Raw genomic sequence first — 17,545 nt, forward strand, 5'->3', positions numbered from 1 at the left:
ACTACAACAAAAACAAATGAAATTCAAAAATCTTCCATTTTTCCAAAAATCAAAGAGCCGACATGGTTTTGCATGACAAAGAAGCACATGGCCCGAATGCCAACAGAAATTGTCGATCCACAAGCCGAGCGTGTGACGTCACACGATACGCCAAATATGGTCATAGTTACGCTACTATTTCATTCATGACTGTTTATCACTGCAGTAGATCGACCAATCAGGAAGACGGAAGTGAAAATGGCGCGAAATTGACGAGAATATATTATGCATACGGCGCATAAATTACCGGAGTATAGATTTTTTTCGTCTGAACGCGTCTCGGATTTCGTCAGTTATTGAAGCCGGTCGGAGGTTGATTTCCCGGGGTTGATTTGGGCTGGTGATAAGACGAGAAAGGGGAAGTCATGGCAGTATGGATGGACAACCCTACCCCCCCCCCCCCACACACACATAATTTTTATTGCAGATTTGCATGAATCTCAGGACCCAACTTTTCGAAGGCCCTGGGCCGGATTTCCAGAAATAGCCGGAAGACTCTCATGCCTGAACTACTTCTGCTACTGACTTCCCTATTCCAAAAGACTGGGCAATAAGAAAGACAAAAGCATAAATAGTTGAAATTGAAGACTACAACTGCAATATTCTGGAACGTATCCTTCGTGATAAATTTGTTTGCAATCAATTTGCACATGAAATCAACAAACAACATGCAGGTTGGCTCTGCCGCTGAACTCCAACCACGATCAATTCAGTTAAAACTCATCTGTGCACCAAGCTATTACCCTGGGCATCAAGCTTCTAGATCACCTCGCAACAAAGCTGAAGCAACACGGGAACGAGTGATAGACGAGATACCAAGAGAATCCAAGGAAACCAGCCAGGTATATTAAATGCTGTCCAGGTACATGTACGTCATCAATATTGGAAACTTTTAAAACGAGATACCAACAGAATCCAAGGAAACCAGCAAGGTATATCATATGCTGTCCAGGTACGTCATCAATATTGGAAACTTTAAAAACGTATGTCGGTTTCCAATATCAAACAAAACAAATGAGACCTGAGACATCAACTGGAGGATTAAAGGACAAGGGCATTACTACATTACCGAGCTCTCACCTGCCCAGTCACCTTTCAAGCTATGCAGTTGCGGTTTCCATCATCAAACTGACTGAATTATCAGGCTACTCCGATTTCAAACCTGACTGGATCATTTTTGTGTGGAACAAAGCATAGGCAATGCACTGTGCAGAGATGAGGATCAACATCATGATGTCATTGTTCAAACAAAACTAGAAAAACATCCAACACGAAAAATTGTAGCATATTTTGAGGTATACAAAGACAAGCATAGTCAAGGGAGAATCTGCCTTGTCCTTTTAAAAAAAAATTAAAATCCTGAGAATTCCATTGACATGAGATCATCTTTCAAAATAGACACAGTAATCAATACAATAGATGAAAATATTACAGTACTGGGTGGAGTCCCGAAGTTGACATCATATTAACAACAGAGGCATTTGTGGTACTGTTGACATGACTGATGAGTAAGGTCTCAATGATAGGGCCAACATGTCCATGTTGGATGCAACTTTTTACTTTCAATTATAGCACAATTTGCTATTTATGCTCTTCCCTCAGGTTGGGTGTTCCTAAAGTCACTCGTGGACATGTTTTTTATGGCTGCAACCAGCGATAATTGTCATTCCGTCGAGCATTAGTAGCAACATCAAGGTGAATTTTCTAACCAAAGACCAATAACTTGCGAGTACGTCTCTCTCTCAACAAGAGGCCCAAGGGCCTGGCGCTCAGCTGGATATGACCTAATAACATAGGACTGAGGGTATAAAGTAGTAAATATCGGCTTTATACTACTGTTTGAAGGTCAAGAGAACACGTTATACCACTAAAATTTCCAATGCAGAGCTGCCAGCTGGATGAAATATGATTGAACTAATCAGCCATGGTATGTAAATATTACAGGAGGCAACGGAAGATATCCCTAGTTCAGTATAGCTTTACAGAAAAAATGGGAGTAACATTATTGTGTTGCTTAAAACGTCTACTTTTTACTCATGTAAGAATCGTAGTACTAATAATAACTTCAACTTATTTTCCAGTTATGATAACACAACACGCATCTTCATGATCATGATCTTTCTCAAACTAACTGAATGACCTATTAGTAATCGCCTTGGACGCACAACCTAACCACATATCAATCCGCCCCGACGATCGACACATCCATTCGATTCGATAACCGGGTAACCCTCGATAAAGTTTGATAAATAAACTAGAACTGAGATTTCACAGGAGCACCTGTGAATTCATGACTCCAGGGTTGTTATGAGGGCGATATTGTAAGAGTTGGTCTTGAGTACGTGAAGGTCCGTGTGAGGCACCTGGGGAGAGAAGACTAGTTGAACGATGGGATCATGGAGGTATAAATACCTCCATGATGGGATCTGACACGGACACTACTATTGATCTCATTATATGAATACCATTTAATTACAAAAAAGTGAAAACAGATCATATCATATTCCTTGGGATAAATTAAAATAGGAGTGCGGGAACAAGGTTTTTTAGCAGGAGGAAAGCGAGAACATTTTGTGCCGTCGTATTCCGATTTGGCTGGTTAGTGGTGAAATCTGCTTTTAATTTTGCAAATTAACATATTCGTTTTTCGAGTTCTAACGTTGTCTGAATTAAAGATGCTTTCCCAATGCTTGACTGGTCTGGCAATTAAAGAGACATTGCCAGGAAAACGTGACGTCATTTTGGCCATTCTTCTTACCGCACGCCCTCTCTCTCCGTAAAAGTTCCTGACATGGTGTGAAGTGGGAGGGCGCACAATGGGAACCACACTGCCGCGATGTTAATAGTTTCTATTTATAGAATTCAGCGGCAGAGATTTTAGGCACGGAAAAAGTGGATTAACTCGGCTAATCTCAATGGATTTTACCCAGGAATGTTTTCAAGGCGAGAGAAACATCTGATTTAAGTACTGCGCTTATTAGATTTCATGTTCAGGCCGAAGATTGGCCTAAAACGTGGACGAAAAGAGTGCATTATCGAGTGTTGGAGAGGTCACGTGATTGGACGAAAAACCTGAACAAAGTTTTCGTGCTTTTAGCTGTCAACATCAATGGCTATAATATACTCCTACGGAATAGTAGAACTAATAGAACTAATTTCCGAAGTTTCCAATAGTTTGAACACAAATCAAAACATCGCCCATCAGCTGGACTCAGATCTGCATAAATTACGATAAATAATGATGTCGTCGCTTCAATTTCGCAAAGAAAGTTGACTCCATTCGAAGGTTGTTTTGACCAAATTCTGTTGAACTCATCGTTATGAGGGCATTTGAACACATTCTCGTTGATCTTTTCTATAAACGTGTGAAGTTTCGTACCAAAATACGTTTCCGTAAAGGCTTAAAAAAGAAAATTTGCCACTTACAAAATCATCGCTCCGGTAGAAATAAAAAGGTCACCGCCATTTTCTTGATGATAGTACTCCAGGTAACCGGCGGGAAATTTAAAGCGGGGTCATCCGGGGTCAAACAACAGTTTTGCTCACTACCGCCAACTGGTGATATAAATCCACACTAATCTATTTTATATCAAAACTTCTGTATCATGAAGACCTTTTCAACTTTATTTCGAGCTTTTATCTGCTGGAATAGAGCGTCAAAAAATTGTTTTTTCATTTACGCATTTTGCCCCCTGGGGAGCTGAATTTGAGTCGAATCGCCCAAATTTTTTTCCGTAAGCAACATTTTCTGCGGTGTTTATAAGCAAGACTAGATTTGAAGTGCCTCGGTTGTATGATTACAAAATGCCCAACTTTGCCTACAGATGGATGGATGGATGGAAGGATGGCAGGATGGGTGGAAGGACGGACACCAATCGAATAGCTATTTGACTAGCTCCGCTGACTTTGTCAGCTGAGCTAAAAATACTGGTGAACTAACCCTACTTTAATGTTATGCAAACCTTCAGAATAATATGTTACCCACCCAACATTTGGGATTTTGTTTTTTTGTGGAAACGTGCTATAATAAATACTTATTCAAGTCGGTTCAAGTACTCGCCCTGCCAATGTTTGATATGCTGTGGAGAAGCAGCTGGTTTTATGAATATTGTAAGATCAATACACCATGTACAGTTAGTCCAACATGTATGTCAGCGATCGCCTGCTCTTGAACACTGCATAATGAATGCAGTGTTGATGTGTGACAATGGAGGTTTCAGCGACACCATCTACATCCAGTTGTGGGGAGTTCAAATGAGGAACATTATAAACCCCATTGATGAAAAAAATTCTGAATTGGGAGAAGTAAATAAGTCTGTGAAGAAGCACTTGCATGTGTTATAAAAGCACCGATCAGGAAAAGGTACTGTGGTGAAACAATGACTTTAAAAACCCTCAAGACAGCTTCAAATTTTTCAAGTCAGAGCATCTTTTTCAGTTCTCAACTGTTGCTCAACGAGTTGATGAAGCTTGAGATCCCCCAGGCCCATCAACGAGATTCCCCCTCTAACCACACAACGCTTGCAACAGAGTTGCATGTCCCAAAATATGCTCCTCACCATTCTTGGATCGCTATGAAGAACATCCACTTCTCGCTCAAGTCAAACACGTAACTCAACATCATCTTGTGGGTGATTGATGAAGTCTTGTAGTGCGAATATCATTTACCGATAATCCTGCAGCCACACAATTTTTATTCTTATCACGTCAAAATGGACTCGCCCATCCTGTCAGCTATCAAAAGTCTGACCAGACCTAAGAACAGGTGTTAAGTCATTTGATAAATCAACTGATCAAGTTGCCCACCTTGATTGGAATTTCTTAACTTGATTTTCCTCTACTTACTTCAATCTTTATATCAGCTGGCAGCAGTATTAGCAACTTCATTTTAAGATGAAATGGCCAGGACCATTGCGCTCGCTTAATCCCTCAGAGACAGGTTATACAGGTAAGAGGTTGCAAAATAAGGAATCAAACCAGATCGAATTTTTGACACTGAGCTGCAAGATTTCATAACGTATGTTATGAAAATATTAAAATACCAAGTTTCAAGACAATTCATTCATTTGTGCCACCATCGGCACAAATCTTTTTTTGGAGCTTTTGGTTTTAGCCAATTGGTGGCAATTTCAGGAATCAAACTGGACTTAAACTGGTGTCCCAGCTGTCATTACATAGGGGAACAAACAAACCAATTCATGTCCACAGCTCCAGTACTTTACAAAATGTGCCTTGCTAACAGACAAACGACAACAGCCGCTGTGCCATAAGAAAAGCATGCCTCTCAGACATGCCAGAGAGGAGAGCTACTCTAAAGTAAAAGTGTAATATGAGACTGTATTACCGGTATCTATCAAAGAGACACCAATGAAACTATAAACGTCAAAACCAAATATACTTCTCCGAGACTAAAATACTCATCAAAGCAAAAATGCAAAGGTCACCAAATCCCAGGAGAAGTCTATCCACCATTAATTACCAACACATCTATGTCATCCAATAAACCAAGCACGCTCTGGGATCAGTTGACGGGTGTGCAACGAATGTCAGTAAATAATTAGTTTCACCATCAACAGGATAAACCAGTGACGATACAATGTCAGTAAATGATTAGTTTCACCATTAACAGGATAACCAATGACGATAATGTCAGTAAATGATTAGTTTCACCATCAACAGGATAACCAATGACGATATACAATGTCAGTAAATGATTAGTTTCACCATCAACAGGATAACCAATGACGATACAATACAATGTCAGTAAATGATTAGTTTCACCATCAACAGGACAACCAATGACGATACAATACAATGTCAGAAAATGATTAGTTTCACCATCAACAGGATAACCAATGACGATACAATACAATGTCAGTAAATGATTAGTTTCACCATTAACAGGATAACCAATGACGATACAATACAATGTCAGTAAATGATTAGTTTCAACATTAACAGGATAACCAATGATGATTACAATGTCAGTAAATGGTTAGTTTCACCATCAACAGGATAACCAATGACAATACAATTGTCAGTAAAAGATTAATTTCACCATCAACAGGATAACCAATTACAATACAATGTCAGTGGTTAGTTTCACCATCAACAGAATAACCAATGACGATACAGAGGTTGTCAGAATAAATAGTTCCACCATCAACATCCTTAACCATCAACAGGATCCTCCACTCTGTCTCTGCTTTTAATCGAGAGGGCAGCATTCAAACGAAAAAGTAAGCACTGATTCATGGAGTTTGTAAAGGTATTTAAATGGCACCCAGCAACATTTTGCCGCCAACCAGGACAAACCTAAAGTGAAGTCCAACTTGTGTCAAAATGTGTTTAAAAAGCACCAGGTCAATGGTAGATGCTCATCCTGCCTAGCCTTCCGCCATGAAGGAGGAAAACTATCCGGAAAAAACCTCTGCCTCCAGGGGCAGAGCAAACACGATGACGAAATGCCGGTGCATAAGAGGAAGAAGGAGGTACATGGAACAGTACAGAAATCGAGACATGATAGTTGATACAATCAGTCTTTCTTTTAACTGTAACATATCAAAATGACCAATACATCCCCTGAAATATTGCTAGTAAAATCAAGCATACTTCTTAATCTTATCCAAATCATATCATATCCTCTATTCCAGTCTCAAATTTCAAAATGGAGCTTGGCATGACCTGCTGTGGCATAAATGATCCAATATAACAATGTATTTATAAGATCATTCTGTTGCAGACAGAATATTGAGTGGTTGTCATCCTCAGTAAGAAAAATCAATAAGTACCCAGGTAAGAGCTGATGGAGAAGTGCTGAATGTGCACAGCAGGAAGACCAAATTGTGGTAGCCATGGTAACGGATGGTGTAGTTTCAGCAGTTTCTTGAGCTGTAAAAGATCATCTGAACAGCCATGTACCAGTGAGTTAACCATGCTTTAAATATGACTGTGACATGACATGCATAGTGGAAAGTATTTTCTTCTATGCACAGAGTACAGTAATGATTCATAAAAGAAATAGTGATGTTTGATCTCTATAATGAGCATACTCCCAAGTGGTTGTTTTTTTCAAACTCACGATCTAAACATCATGTGTTGTGTTGTTCTGTATCGTTCGCTATGGTAGTGAATCTTTTAAAGAAGATATGCTGTTTGATTCCTAAATGAAAGCATGCTCTGGTTACTTTTTTATAAGGTTTCAGACTCACAATCTGAACAACACGTGTTTGTTACCAGAAACGGCATCATTCTGTTCTTGATGAAACCATCTACTGAAAACTTGTGTTACATCATCATGGTTATCATCTTCTGTTGATGGTGAACCAATAAACTGACCACTTGTGTGACATCATTGAATAACAGAATATCCTGCCTAAAGGTGGAACTAGTCTACCAAGAACTTCAAGTGTGACATTATCCTCATCACCTTAACTGGTGAACGTCTTCTCATGAGAACTTGTGTAACATCATCAGGTAGGGTGGCACTATCTATCAGAAACCCTACTTAACATTCTAGAGCAAAGTAGGGTGGCTCTTCCAAGCTAGGATGGGCCACCCTGACAAATGACCTTGTGGAGAATACTGTCAGTGTCAGGTCATCCTGTTATGATGGTGAAACTAATCATCTGCTGAGAACATCACAAAACATTTTAAGTGCCTTTCCAGGTCCCCCTGCTCAAAGGGGGACCTGGAAAACACCTCCTCCTTGATGTCGATTCAATTTGGCATTGGCTAATGCACTTCCATTTAAAGCAGGGTGCTCCATACTGACTTTTTCAGACTGCACTTCTCTGCCCTCTCTTTTCAAATTTCAAGCTGAAACACTATGCTACAGTGACAGATTAATTCTGGGTATTTGAAATGGTCCATGTGTTCAATGAGTTCGCCACATGTTGTTAAAGTACCGTGGTCCTTGTGCCTTTGCCTCTGGTTGTGCTGACTTCCACAGAACAGATGCTACTGCTTCAAAAAAAACGGAGGCAGAGTTCTTATACTTTTCTTCCGTCAGTTGCCATCAGGTCGTGGCTAAGTGATGAATATTCTTGATTCAGTCAAACAAAAGTACAAATATATGAATGTACAAGAGAAAAATTGCCAGGCCTTGGGCATAAAACATCAGAAGCCCTGACCGCAAAAATTGACCTTGTGCATAAGAATGCCAAAACGATATAATACACTTTTTTAAAGAATACAAAAGTTTTTTACCCTTGGAGCCCGAGTTTCCACAGAAATACCACCCCAAAAAGCCAGAGTTTCTGGAACAAAATGTTGTTAATCACCTTGACTGAGTCTTGATGCCAAAATACTAACAGACTATCAAAAGAATTTTCTTGTAAACCTGATATGATCAGCTACCGCTGTACGTAACCAAAGTTGTCTTTCGGAATACCTCAGTTGCACAAAGCTGCAGTAAGTGTTCTATGTGAGGGGTTGCCGACTCGAGTTTTGGCTGCTATAGTCGAGATCGGGGAAGAGGAGCTTTTCTACACGTATGGCAACCAAAGTCAAATCGGGCTTCACAGGGTAAAGACAAAGAAGTAGAAGCTGGCTGAAATACAAAAGTAATGTATGCTTACAATGAGGGGTTCCAGACTCCAGTCTCTTTTTTGCATAGTTTGTTCATTTTTTTAAATGTTACTGACCAACAATATACCTCCTTCTTTCTACAATATACCTTCTTCTTTCTACAATATACCTGTTTTTAGGATCTAATTCCAAAGTGTATGTATTGTAAACTGATCGTGAGGAGGAGAAGGAGCCTCTCATCCATACAGATACTGGAGAAATGAACAGCATTCAAATGACAACCTCAAGTGATGGTGAAAATTACTTACCAGGTATGGCTATGGTAACAAGGGACTCAATACAAGAGCACTCCTCAGTCTGCACGCCATGAATTTTTTTAATTTGAAAGCTGCTGGTCGAGGCTCATTTTGACCCATCAAGGGTTAACATAACACTGAACAGATATGCTCATTTCCAATGGTGATGGAGCACATCACCCATCAAAATTGTGCGAATTTTAACCCCTGCAGCTTCAAGATGGTTGAGGCTGAGATAAGAATGTGCGATATTGCACATTCTGCTGCAATGCTATGACTCTTAAAATATTCCCTGCAAAACCATGAAAAGGTTCCACAAGGCCACTCTGTAGTAAGAAGGCACAAGCCACTGGGCACTGTCATCATGACTGTGTTCCTTTTGGATTCTTCCTTTTTTTAATTCAAGGGAAGCGAGGGGGGAGTGCAGCTAACCAATGAATGCCCTACGTTAAATTTGAGCATTGGGTTTTGAAAGATTGACTTCTTCTTACCTTTTGCAGACTTGATGGATTTAACTGTGTTTTATCTATAATCTTGATGGCAACCTGAAACAATAAAGCAAATAAGAAACTGTGAAAGGGATAAGGAAGAGAGAAACATGGCCGATGTGACTGTAGCTTCACTATCAGTTTTAGTCCAGAGAAAGGCTGCAGACATTCACGGGGAGGATTGTTTTGGTTTGAATGCAGGGATGGGCCGAAAATCACAGTCAGAATTTTGGGATACACAGAGGGTCTCGACTTTATGCGAGTAATTCATACATAATCGTCTTTCGTAAGCCGTCATAAAAATCTTTGTTCCGAAGGTGCCGAATACCCAGAATGAAAATCATCACATTCCTTGAAAGCCTTCTCCTTTAAATGCCTGGAAACAGATTTCAAGATGGCTCCCCTGGCAGCCACCTTGGATAGTTGATGGCGCCCGTAATCTAAAGGAACCTTCGTCTAACCATTGGCAATTCCCAGAGTAAAAATCATTCCAAGCGTTATCCTTTAAAAATGCTCAGAAACAGATTTCAAGATGGCTGCCCTGGCGGCCATATTGGAAAGTTGATGACGCCCATTATCAAAGAGAACATTGTCTAACCATTGGCAATTTCCACAGTGAAAATCATTGCATTCCATGAAAGCGTTCTCCTTTGAATTTGAATGCCCGGAAACAGATTTCAAGATGGCTTCCCTGGCGGCCATCTTGGAAAGTTGATGGTGCCAATTATCGAAAGGAACTTTCGTCTAACCTGGAAATTCCCAGAGTGAAAATCATTCCAAGCGTTTTCCATTAAATGCCCGGAACGTATTTTAAAAATGGCTGCTCTGGTGGCCATCTTGGATAGTTGATAGCACCCATTATCAAGGGAACCTTCATCTAACCATTGGCAATTCCCAAAGTGAAAACATTGCATTTCATGAAAGCGTTCTCTTTTGAATTTGAATGACCGGACGCAGATTTCAAGATGGCTGCCCAGGCGGCTATCTTGGATAGTTGATGGCATCCATTATCAAAGGAACCTTCATCTAACCATTGGCAATTCCCAAAGTGAAAACATTGCATTTCATGAAAGCGTTCTCCTTTGAATTTGAATGTCCGGACACAGATTTCAAGATGGCTGCATTGGCGGCCATCTTGGATAGTTGATGGCACCCATTAGTGAAAGGAACCCTCATCTAACCATTGGCAATTCTCACAGTGAAAATCATTGCATTCCATGAATTGAAAGCGTTCTCCTTTGAATTTGAATGCACGTAAACGAATTTCAAGATGGCTGCCATCTTGGATAGTTGATGGTGCCCATTATCAAGGGAACCTTCATCTAACCATTGGCAATTCTCACAGTGAAAATCTTTTCATTCGGTGAAAGCTATCTCTAGTTATGGCACGGAAATGGAAAAGTTTACAGACAGACGAGGACGGACATGGTGTCGACCATTAGTGCCCCCCCCCTCGAAGGCGGGGGCACAATAAAAAGCTGAGGAGTCTGGGGGGGGGGGGGCACGGTACACGTTCAGCTGGCAAAGAGATGACCGAGATTGCAATATGGATAAGAGAAAGAAAGCTTTTTTATTTTATTTTGAAAAAGCCAGCACAAATCATTCACAAACAAACCTGGAACAATGACACAGACTGTGTGGACCTGACGACAGACTGACTAATAATAATAATTCTAGTACTATAGTACTCCTAGTAGTATAGTAAAGGTAAAATATCCATGCCCAAACAAGAATAGAAAAAACAAACTTCAACCAAAACACATAATAACTATTATTTGAAATTGATTTGGCTGCTCGGACGGAGTCTTCTTAGTGAAGCTGTTAAAATTAAAATTCAGTACAAGGGTTTCCAGAGGACAGCTGATGTGAGTGACACTGACAGTGCAAAAGGAGGTAAAAAAATGTACCTCAGGTCATCATGCTGTCCAGAGGAATTTACTGATGGGATGTCAAAAATACTTACTAGAGACTGGGGCAACATAGGGTGGGCACTCGTCTTCTGCAAGGTACAAACAAATCTTAGCGGATTGCGTTATAACAAAGGTTTCTAGCTCCTAACTAAAGGTATTGGTGTCGGTCCACACAGTCAATGAGTCATGTTCTCACTACTCACGATTTAAAATCAACACAGAATGACCTGCAACCAAAAACCAATCGCCAGAAATTTCTTAAAAGAAGCATCCCTACTGCACTGCATACAACAACATGAACAAGAGTTACTCGATAAGTCAGAATGTTTTTGACACTCATGACTAAAAGATTCCTAGTGGGCTAACACTGAAATACACATACATTTTTGAGGCACTGATCATCATATTTTTGAATTCTTAGGATTTTTTATAAATGTGACCTCGACTCAACTCACATAACACAAGCACCAGCCCTGCTTTGATTGAAAATATTTTGCACTCAAATGCCCTGGCATTGATTGAACTGAAAATGTTCAAAACAATGACTGGAAACAACTGTTGTTACTCAGACAGTCAAGTCAAGGTTCATTACCAAAACAAATTTACATCACAAGCCAGTCAGCCCAAAACTGGCTTCAGTGGAGTAACACGACTGATTTCTCCAATGGCATCGTATTAAGGCAAGGGTTTGTTTACAAACAAGAGGTATACAGTGCTGTACAAAAAGGGGTTACAGGAAAATTCGTCCCCGGAAAATTCGTCCCCGGAAAACTCGTCCCCGCAAATTCGTCCCCGGAAAATTCGTCCCCGAGGAAAATTCGTCCCCGGAAAATTCGTCCCCGAGGATAATTCGTCCCCTAGGAAAATTCGTCCCCAGATAATTCGTCCCTGGAAAATTCGTCCCCAAGGATAATTCGTCCCCTAGGAAAATTCGTCCCCGAGGATAATTCGTCCCCAGAAAATTTTTCAAAGTTGAAAGTTTCTGACTGCACTGGCTTTTGTCCCAGTCGATGATGTCATTGAAAGTTATGAAGCCTTGCAACCACATATTCCAGATGCTGCTGAACCAGTTGTACGATATTTCGAAACAACTTACATTGGAGAGAGAAGACGCCAGGGACGTAGAAATCCAATGTATCATATCTCCAAGTGGAACGTGTATGATAGAACTGTCGAAAACCTTCCGAGAACCAACAATGCCATCGAGGGCTGGCATCGCGGTTTCCAGTCGAATGTCGCAGCCTTCCACCCAAACATCTGGAAATTCATTGATGTGATTCGCCGTGAACAAAGTCTTAATGAGTTGAAGATTACACAAATTCTTGGTGGACATCAGCCTCCCCAACAACGTCGTGGGTATCGTGACTGTCAAAGGAGAATTGCTGCTATCGTGCAGAATTATGACAATCGTGATATTGTGGGATACCTGAGAGCAATTGCACACAATCTTCAGATGTGAACAGATTTGTGAACTCTTAAGGCCTCCATACAGTGCATGACAAAAGTCGAAATATAGTACATTCTACAAGAATTGACCTAGCTATATAGCTAAATATCGAAATGTCTTAGTAAATGTCAAACAGACTATATTTCAAAATTTGTCATGCAGTGTATGAATAATGAAGGACTTTATAAAGTTGGTGACTGTTGTGGAATACCTGAGAGCATTTGAATACATGGGTGTCTCAAGTTTACTCTTGTCTTGAATTAGTATGAACTGTTTGAGACAGTGAATCAAGAATTTTTAAAATTTCCTTTCAATTGTACATATTTATCAGGACAAAGTTGCTCAATTAGCATTAACCAATCATTCGAGTGTTATGTTAAAATGTTGGCATTATCTCTTTATTAATGTAAAATACCAAATTGTGCAACCCAGGGCCATATACATTTGTACGGCAGATTTGCATATATCCAGAAAATTTACTTAAAAGACAATGAAAGATACTGACATACTTGTAAACAAAATTTTTGGTAAAATTATCTTTTCGTATCAATAAACTTTCTATTGTACATGTAATTGTTGTCAATTTGCTTTTCTTTTAATTCCCTCTATTTTCTTGACAACAAGAGAATAAGGCCACCTTTAGAGCTTTTCTCTCATTCTGACCAGTAAAAATACTGATTTAAAAATAATAAAATATTACCCCTGCCTACCTCTACCTACTAGTACTATGAAAATAGTGGAGTAGGTTACTAGCTAGTGGGGTAGTAAAGAGAGATATAACACTGAATACTAGAAAATAATGTCAGAAACTTTCAACTTTTGTTAAATTTTCTGGGTACGAATTATCCTCGGGGACGAGTTTTCCAGGGACGAATTTTCCTCGGGGACGAATTTTCCAGGGACAAATATTCCGGGGACGAATTTTCCTCAGGGACGAATTATCCGGGGACGAATTTTCCTCGGGGACGAATTTTCCAGGGACGAATTTTCCTAGGGGACGAGTTTTCCGGGGACGAGTTTTCCGGGGACGAATTTTCCGGGGACGAATTTTCCTAGAGCCACAAAAAGGTCACTAATGTACACGAAACTCACTTATTTCACTTATTTGGAGGTATTCAGTAACCTACATTGTAACTTCGTTTGAGTGATTGGAAACATGTTTTTAACCTTTTTCTTAGCAACAGTTCATGTTTATCTCTTTTAGACTCTGAATAAGAAGGAAAATGATCACAAAACGTTGAGAATATTTGGTTACATGGCACATCATATCATGTGACCATTGATTATATTCTTTTTGTGATTTTTCCCCCTTATTGAGAGTCTAATAAAACAGATAATTTAGAACCGTTGATGTGATCATGGTTTGATTGAATATGTTTTCACTGCTCAAGTAGAGTTAGGTTATGTATCATCTCAATAAGTGAGTTTCATGTAGTGTGCAACAGTGACCTTTTTAATTTGTACAGCATTGTATACAGTCTCCGTTTGTCAACAAACTCTTGCCTGACATTGGAGGATATTAGGCGTGGTTTAATTCAACACTTTCTACATTTTCACATGCCCCCCCCCCCCTAAAGAGTGCATGCAGAGGCTTCCCATTCATTCAAAACATGAAGAAATTGTATTGGTATTGTCATTGATTCTTTGTTCGTGATTCATGCATAGCACTGCATCCCCCGTCCAGGTGTACACAGTGTGACTGATGAGTAGCCAATATGCAGTACAGGTACCACTAGTGTAGTGTGCACAATAGACCACATCCGAAAGTCGGCCAGCAGGTAACAACAAACATTTTTTGACAACAGTGCAATACTACAACATCGTGCGTACGTGTATTGCGTGTTTGTTATTACCTACTGACCAACTTTTGAACGTGGTCTATGTTGGTTGCAAGGGGCCATTTAGAATTTAATAGCGGAATAAGCGGAATGAGCTGATTCTGGGCTTCAAATTCAATCACCTGGAAAAGCCAGTATTTGTCGCGATGATCGTCGCCATGCCTGAACTCTGAAGACGAAAGGAGCTATGGTAATACAGCGCTGCGCACGGCTACCAACTGAACTAAACTGTCCCTACAGACCAGTTTTCATGCCCTCATTGCGAGTCATGGCTTAACGACTCTAAAAAGCGATTTTCAAATAATCTTTGTGGCGTATCGAACAAATTAAAACTTAATGAATTCATTAAGTTCCATTTTGTATGAAATTATATCATATTTTGTACAGAATCCACTCATTCCGCAAATTCTACACAGCTGTTGTAAGATTGCCAACCTTCTTCATCTTTAGACGAAACATGCGGTCAGATGAGAGTACTTCAATCAATGAAGAAATTGTTCATTGATTGTGGCGAGGTGGTGAGCTACATAACATTTAGGCAAAATTGAGACCGGGGGCCAAACAAAGGTCGAATCAGCGTAGGGTCTCAGTCTGTATGCTTGTTAAAATGTTGAACCACTCCTTTACAACAGAACGCCAGAAGGGTGATCTGGCTACGAGTACAGTATAAAGTTAAACTTGATTTGTCTAGCAGTTGCAGCAAGACGGTAACCAGTAGAGTTGGTGACATCAAACGTCCTGCTCTCGGCATCTATTGCAGTACTGGTGTTGAACAGACCAAGATGATCCCTTGTTCTGGGTTAACTTATACCCAAAAGTTGGTTATGGTTGGTAATTAGTGTAGCCAGTCAGAACCCAAAAGAAAACAGTCGAAACCGTCTGTTCATGAGTGTTAAAGTAATATTCTGATATTTTCTGATTCTATATTTTACTCTTTTACATTTTAAGTAGTCATCCTTTGGTTTTGTTTCGTGAGCAAGTCCTGTAGAACAATAATAAATGCGGACATGAAAAAAACATTCCATCCACACCTCTGATGACTGCAAAATTATCCGCTGATCTGTCAAACATCATTTGACACTTTTGTCCTGGAAAATATAAACAAAAAAAACGACACTGAACTTACCATATCAGGTCTACTCCGAGGATACACACTACATTAAGCGACCGAAACTTACCTCTCTGCCAGTTGGCACATGTTTAGCAAGCTTCACTTTGGCGAAGTTCCCTTTTCCGATGGTTCTGATCAGTCGGTACTTTCCTATGTGGGGCTCATCAGACCGCCCTCTGGAGGAAATCCTTGGGTTTGCGTTGTCATCTGTGCCCTGAAAAAAAATGGGTTTAGAATTATTTGACGTGATGAGGTTTAGGACGTAGCAAAAGTGTATGATCAAGGCATAAAAGACCAAGAAATCGGTGTTATCTGACACTTACTTTTGAACCGACGCCACGGCCAACCCGGTGATGATGATCGGTGTGCGAGGATTCATGCACAGTCTGCAGTGCAGCTCGATCGTGTCGATTGGTAGACATCTTGGATTGTTAATGATTTTTTAGCAATATCACTCGTCCTACCACAGTAACCACTTAACCATGAATGTGCTTGTTCCTTAGAATCCGAAATAATCGAAGCACAATACTCGTATTCCAAGAAATCCACCCGAAATAATCCAAAATGAATCGAGGAAAGTAGGGGCAGGGAAACGAAGGGATCGGTCTTGACAATTTTCCCAAGAATCACAGACGTGAAAAGAGGGCGTTTTCTGGCTTAATTACCACCCCATAAGATTATTTCACGCTGGGGATCTCTACTCCAGAATCTGATCACCAAATGTGAGTAGACATTAAATCATTCCATGACGATCCATCCCATCAAGAGCAGGAAAAAGACCGAAAACAGTCACTTGCAAAACAAAATGGCCGTCTTTTTCTCGTCTACACGCCAGCCGTGCGCAAAGACCGATAATTCGCGACTCCGATTGGCTGAAAAGGTCCAAATGACGTCATTAGCAGGCCCCAGACCACATCAAAAAGCCCAAAAAGGACACCTTCTGCCCTCGAGCAACGAATCCACGGTTTCAAAATCTCAACCACAGCTTCAGAAGGATCTAATGCAAGGTGCATTTACTGGAAATTGAACTTTAGAATGGATGTTTTGCACTGATCTGCAATTTTCCCAGGGAAGAAATTCGCCCTTGACCTTCACTTGCCCTTCTGACGTCTATTGGGCACTACTGGAACTGAAATTATTCGACATTATTCCCTCTTCCCCATTCCTGATTTTTAGTTTGTCATAACAACACTAGATGGTAATACTTACATCAATGAGGACCATGACGGGGACACCTGCATGCCGCCAGAGCTTGAATGAATTGGGTAGGATGGGAGTGCACATTTGTTTTTTGGATGGCGTAGTGCTGCATGTCGGTACTGGGTTCGAATCATGCCAGTCAGAAGTGGTGTAGTGCTCCAAGGCCAAGGCCGTGGGTCATAATCTTGGTGTTTATGTTTTCGGTTTTGTCATTGTAGTGGTGTCGTCGAGAGGTGGAGTATATTGAAAACCACTTGTGCGGGGATGGTATTAAGGTAGGGTTTGATATAATCCCATTGGAATGATGTTGCGTATCTAGGCCGGGTATGTAGGCTGGGCAGTATTAAAGTTTGGGGGTTGGAATGGTGTGAGACCTCGTGCTGTAGGTAGCTAGTTAATCTTGACTTTGATTATTTTTGTTCTGGTTTTGCTGCAGATATAGATATTGTTTGTTTGATTCTTGTATTGAAAACGTTCTGCAGGTAGGCCAAAGGTAGGTAGGCCTAGTATGATGTGTTCGAATTATTGTGAGATGCATGAGGCTTAGGTCTAACATGCCATCAGCTAAATGGAAAGAGAAGATGCAGGAGGAGAGTAAGGCAAGGGGAAATACATCCTGAACTTCAGGGTAACATCTGCACTAATTGAGGAGCAAGTTTTTTGGTAGGCGATATGCAATTATGTCCC

The 17,545-nt window shown here is 40.4% G+C and overlaps 1 protein-coding gene across 27 annotated transcripts in view; it reads right to left on the bottom strand.

Moving 5' to 3' along the window:
• The window catches only part of LOC135484037 (MAP/microtubule affinity-regulating kinase 3-like), a 70,436-nt gene extending 53,789 nt beyond the window's left edge, over positions 1–16,647 (bottom strand). For 5 of the 27 annotated variants that reach the window (XM_064765085.1, XM_064765084.1, XM_064765074.1 and 2 more), the window contains exons 1-4: positions 15,982–16,644; positions 15,726–15,872; positions 11,316–11,351; positions 9,356–9,409 (exon numbers count right to left, since the gene is read on the bottom strand). In XM_064765085.1, coding sequence (XP_064621155.1) covers positions 9,356–9,409; positions 11,316–11,351; positions 15,726–15,872; positions 15,982–16,080 — 336 coding nt within the window. In that variant the 5' untranslated portion in view covers positions 16,081–16,644. Of the gene's footprint in view, positions 1–9,355; positions 9,410–11,315; positions 11,352–15,725; positions 15,873–15,981 lie in introns of all 27 variants that reach the window. The other 22 variants (XM_064765075.1, XM_064765073.1, XM_064765072.1 and 19 more) reach the window with 13 other exon arrangements.
• Positions 16,648–17,545: the final 898 nt, after the last annotated feature.

Source organism: Lineus longissimus, chromosome 3 (genome assembly GCF_910592395.1).
Source record: "Lineus longissimus chromosome 3, tnLinLong1.2, whole genome shotgun sequence".
Taxonomy (NCBI): domain Eukaryota; kingdom Metazoa; phylum Nemertea; class Pilidiophora; order Heteronemertea; family Lineidae; genus Lineus; species Lineus longissimus.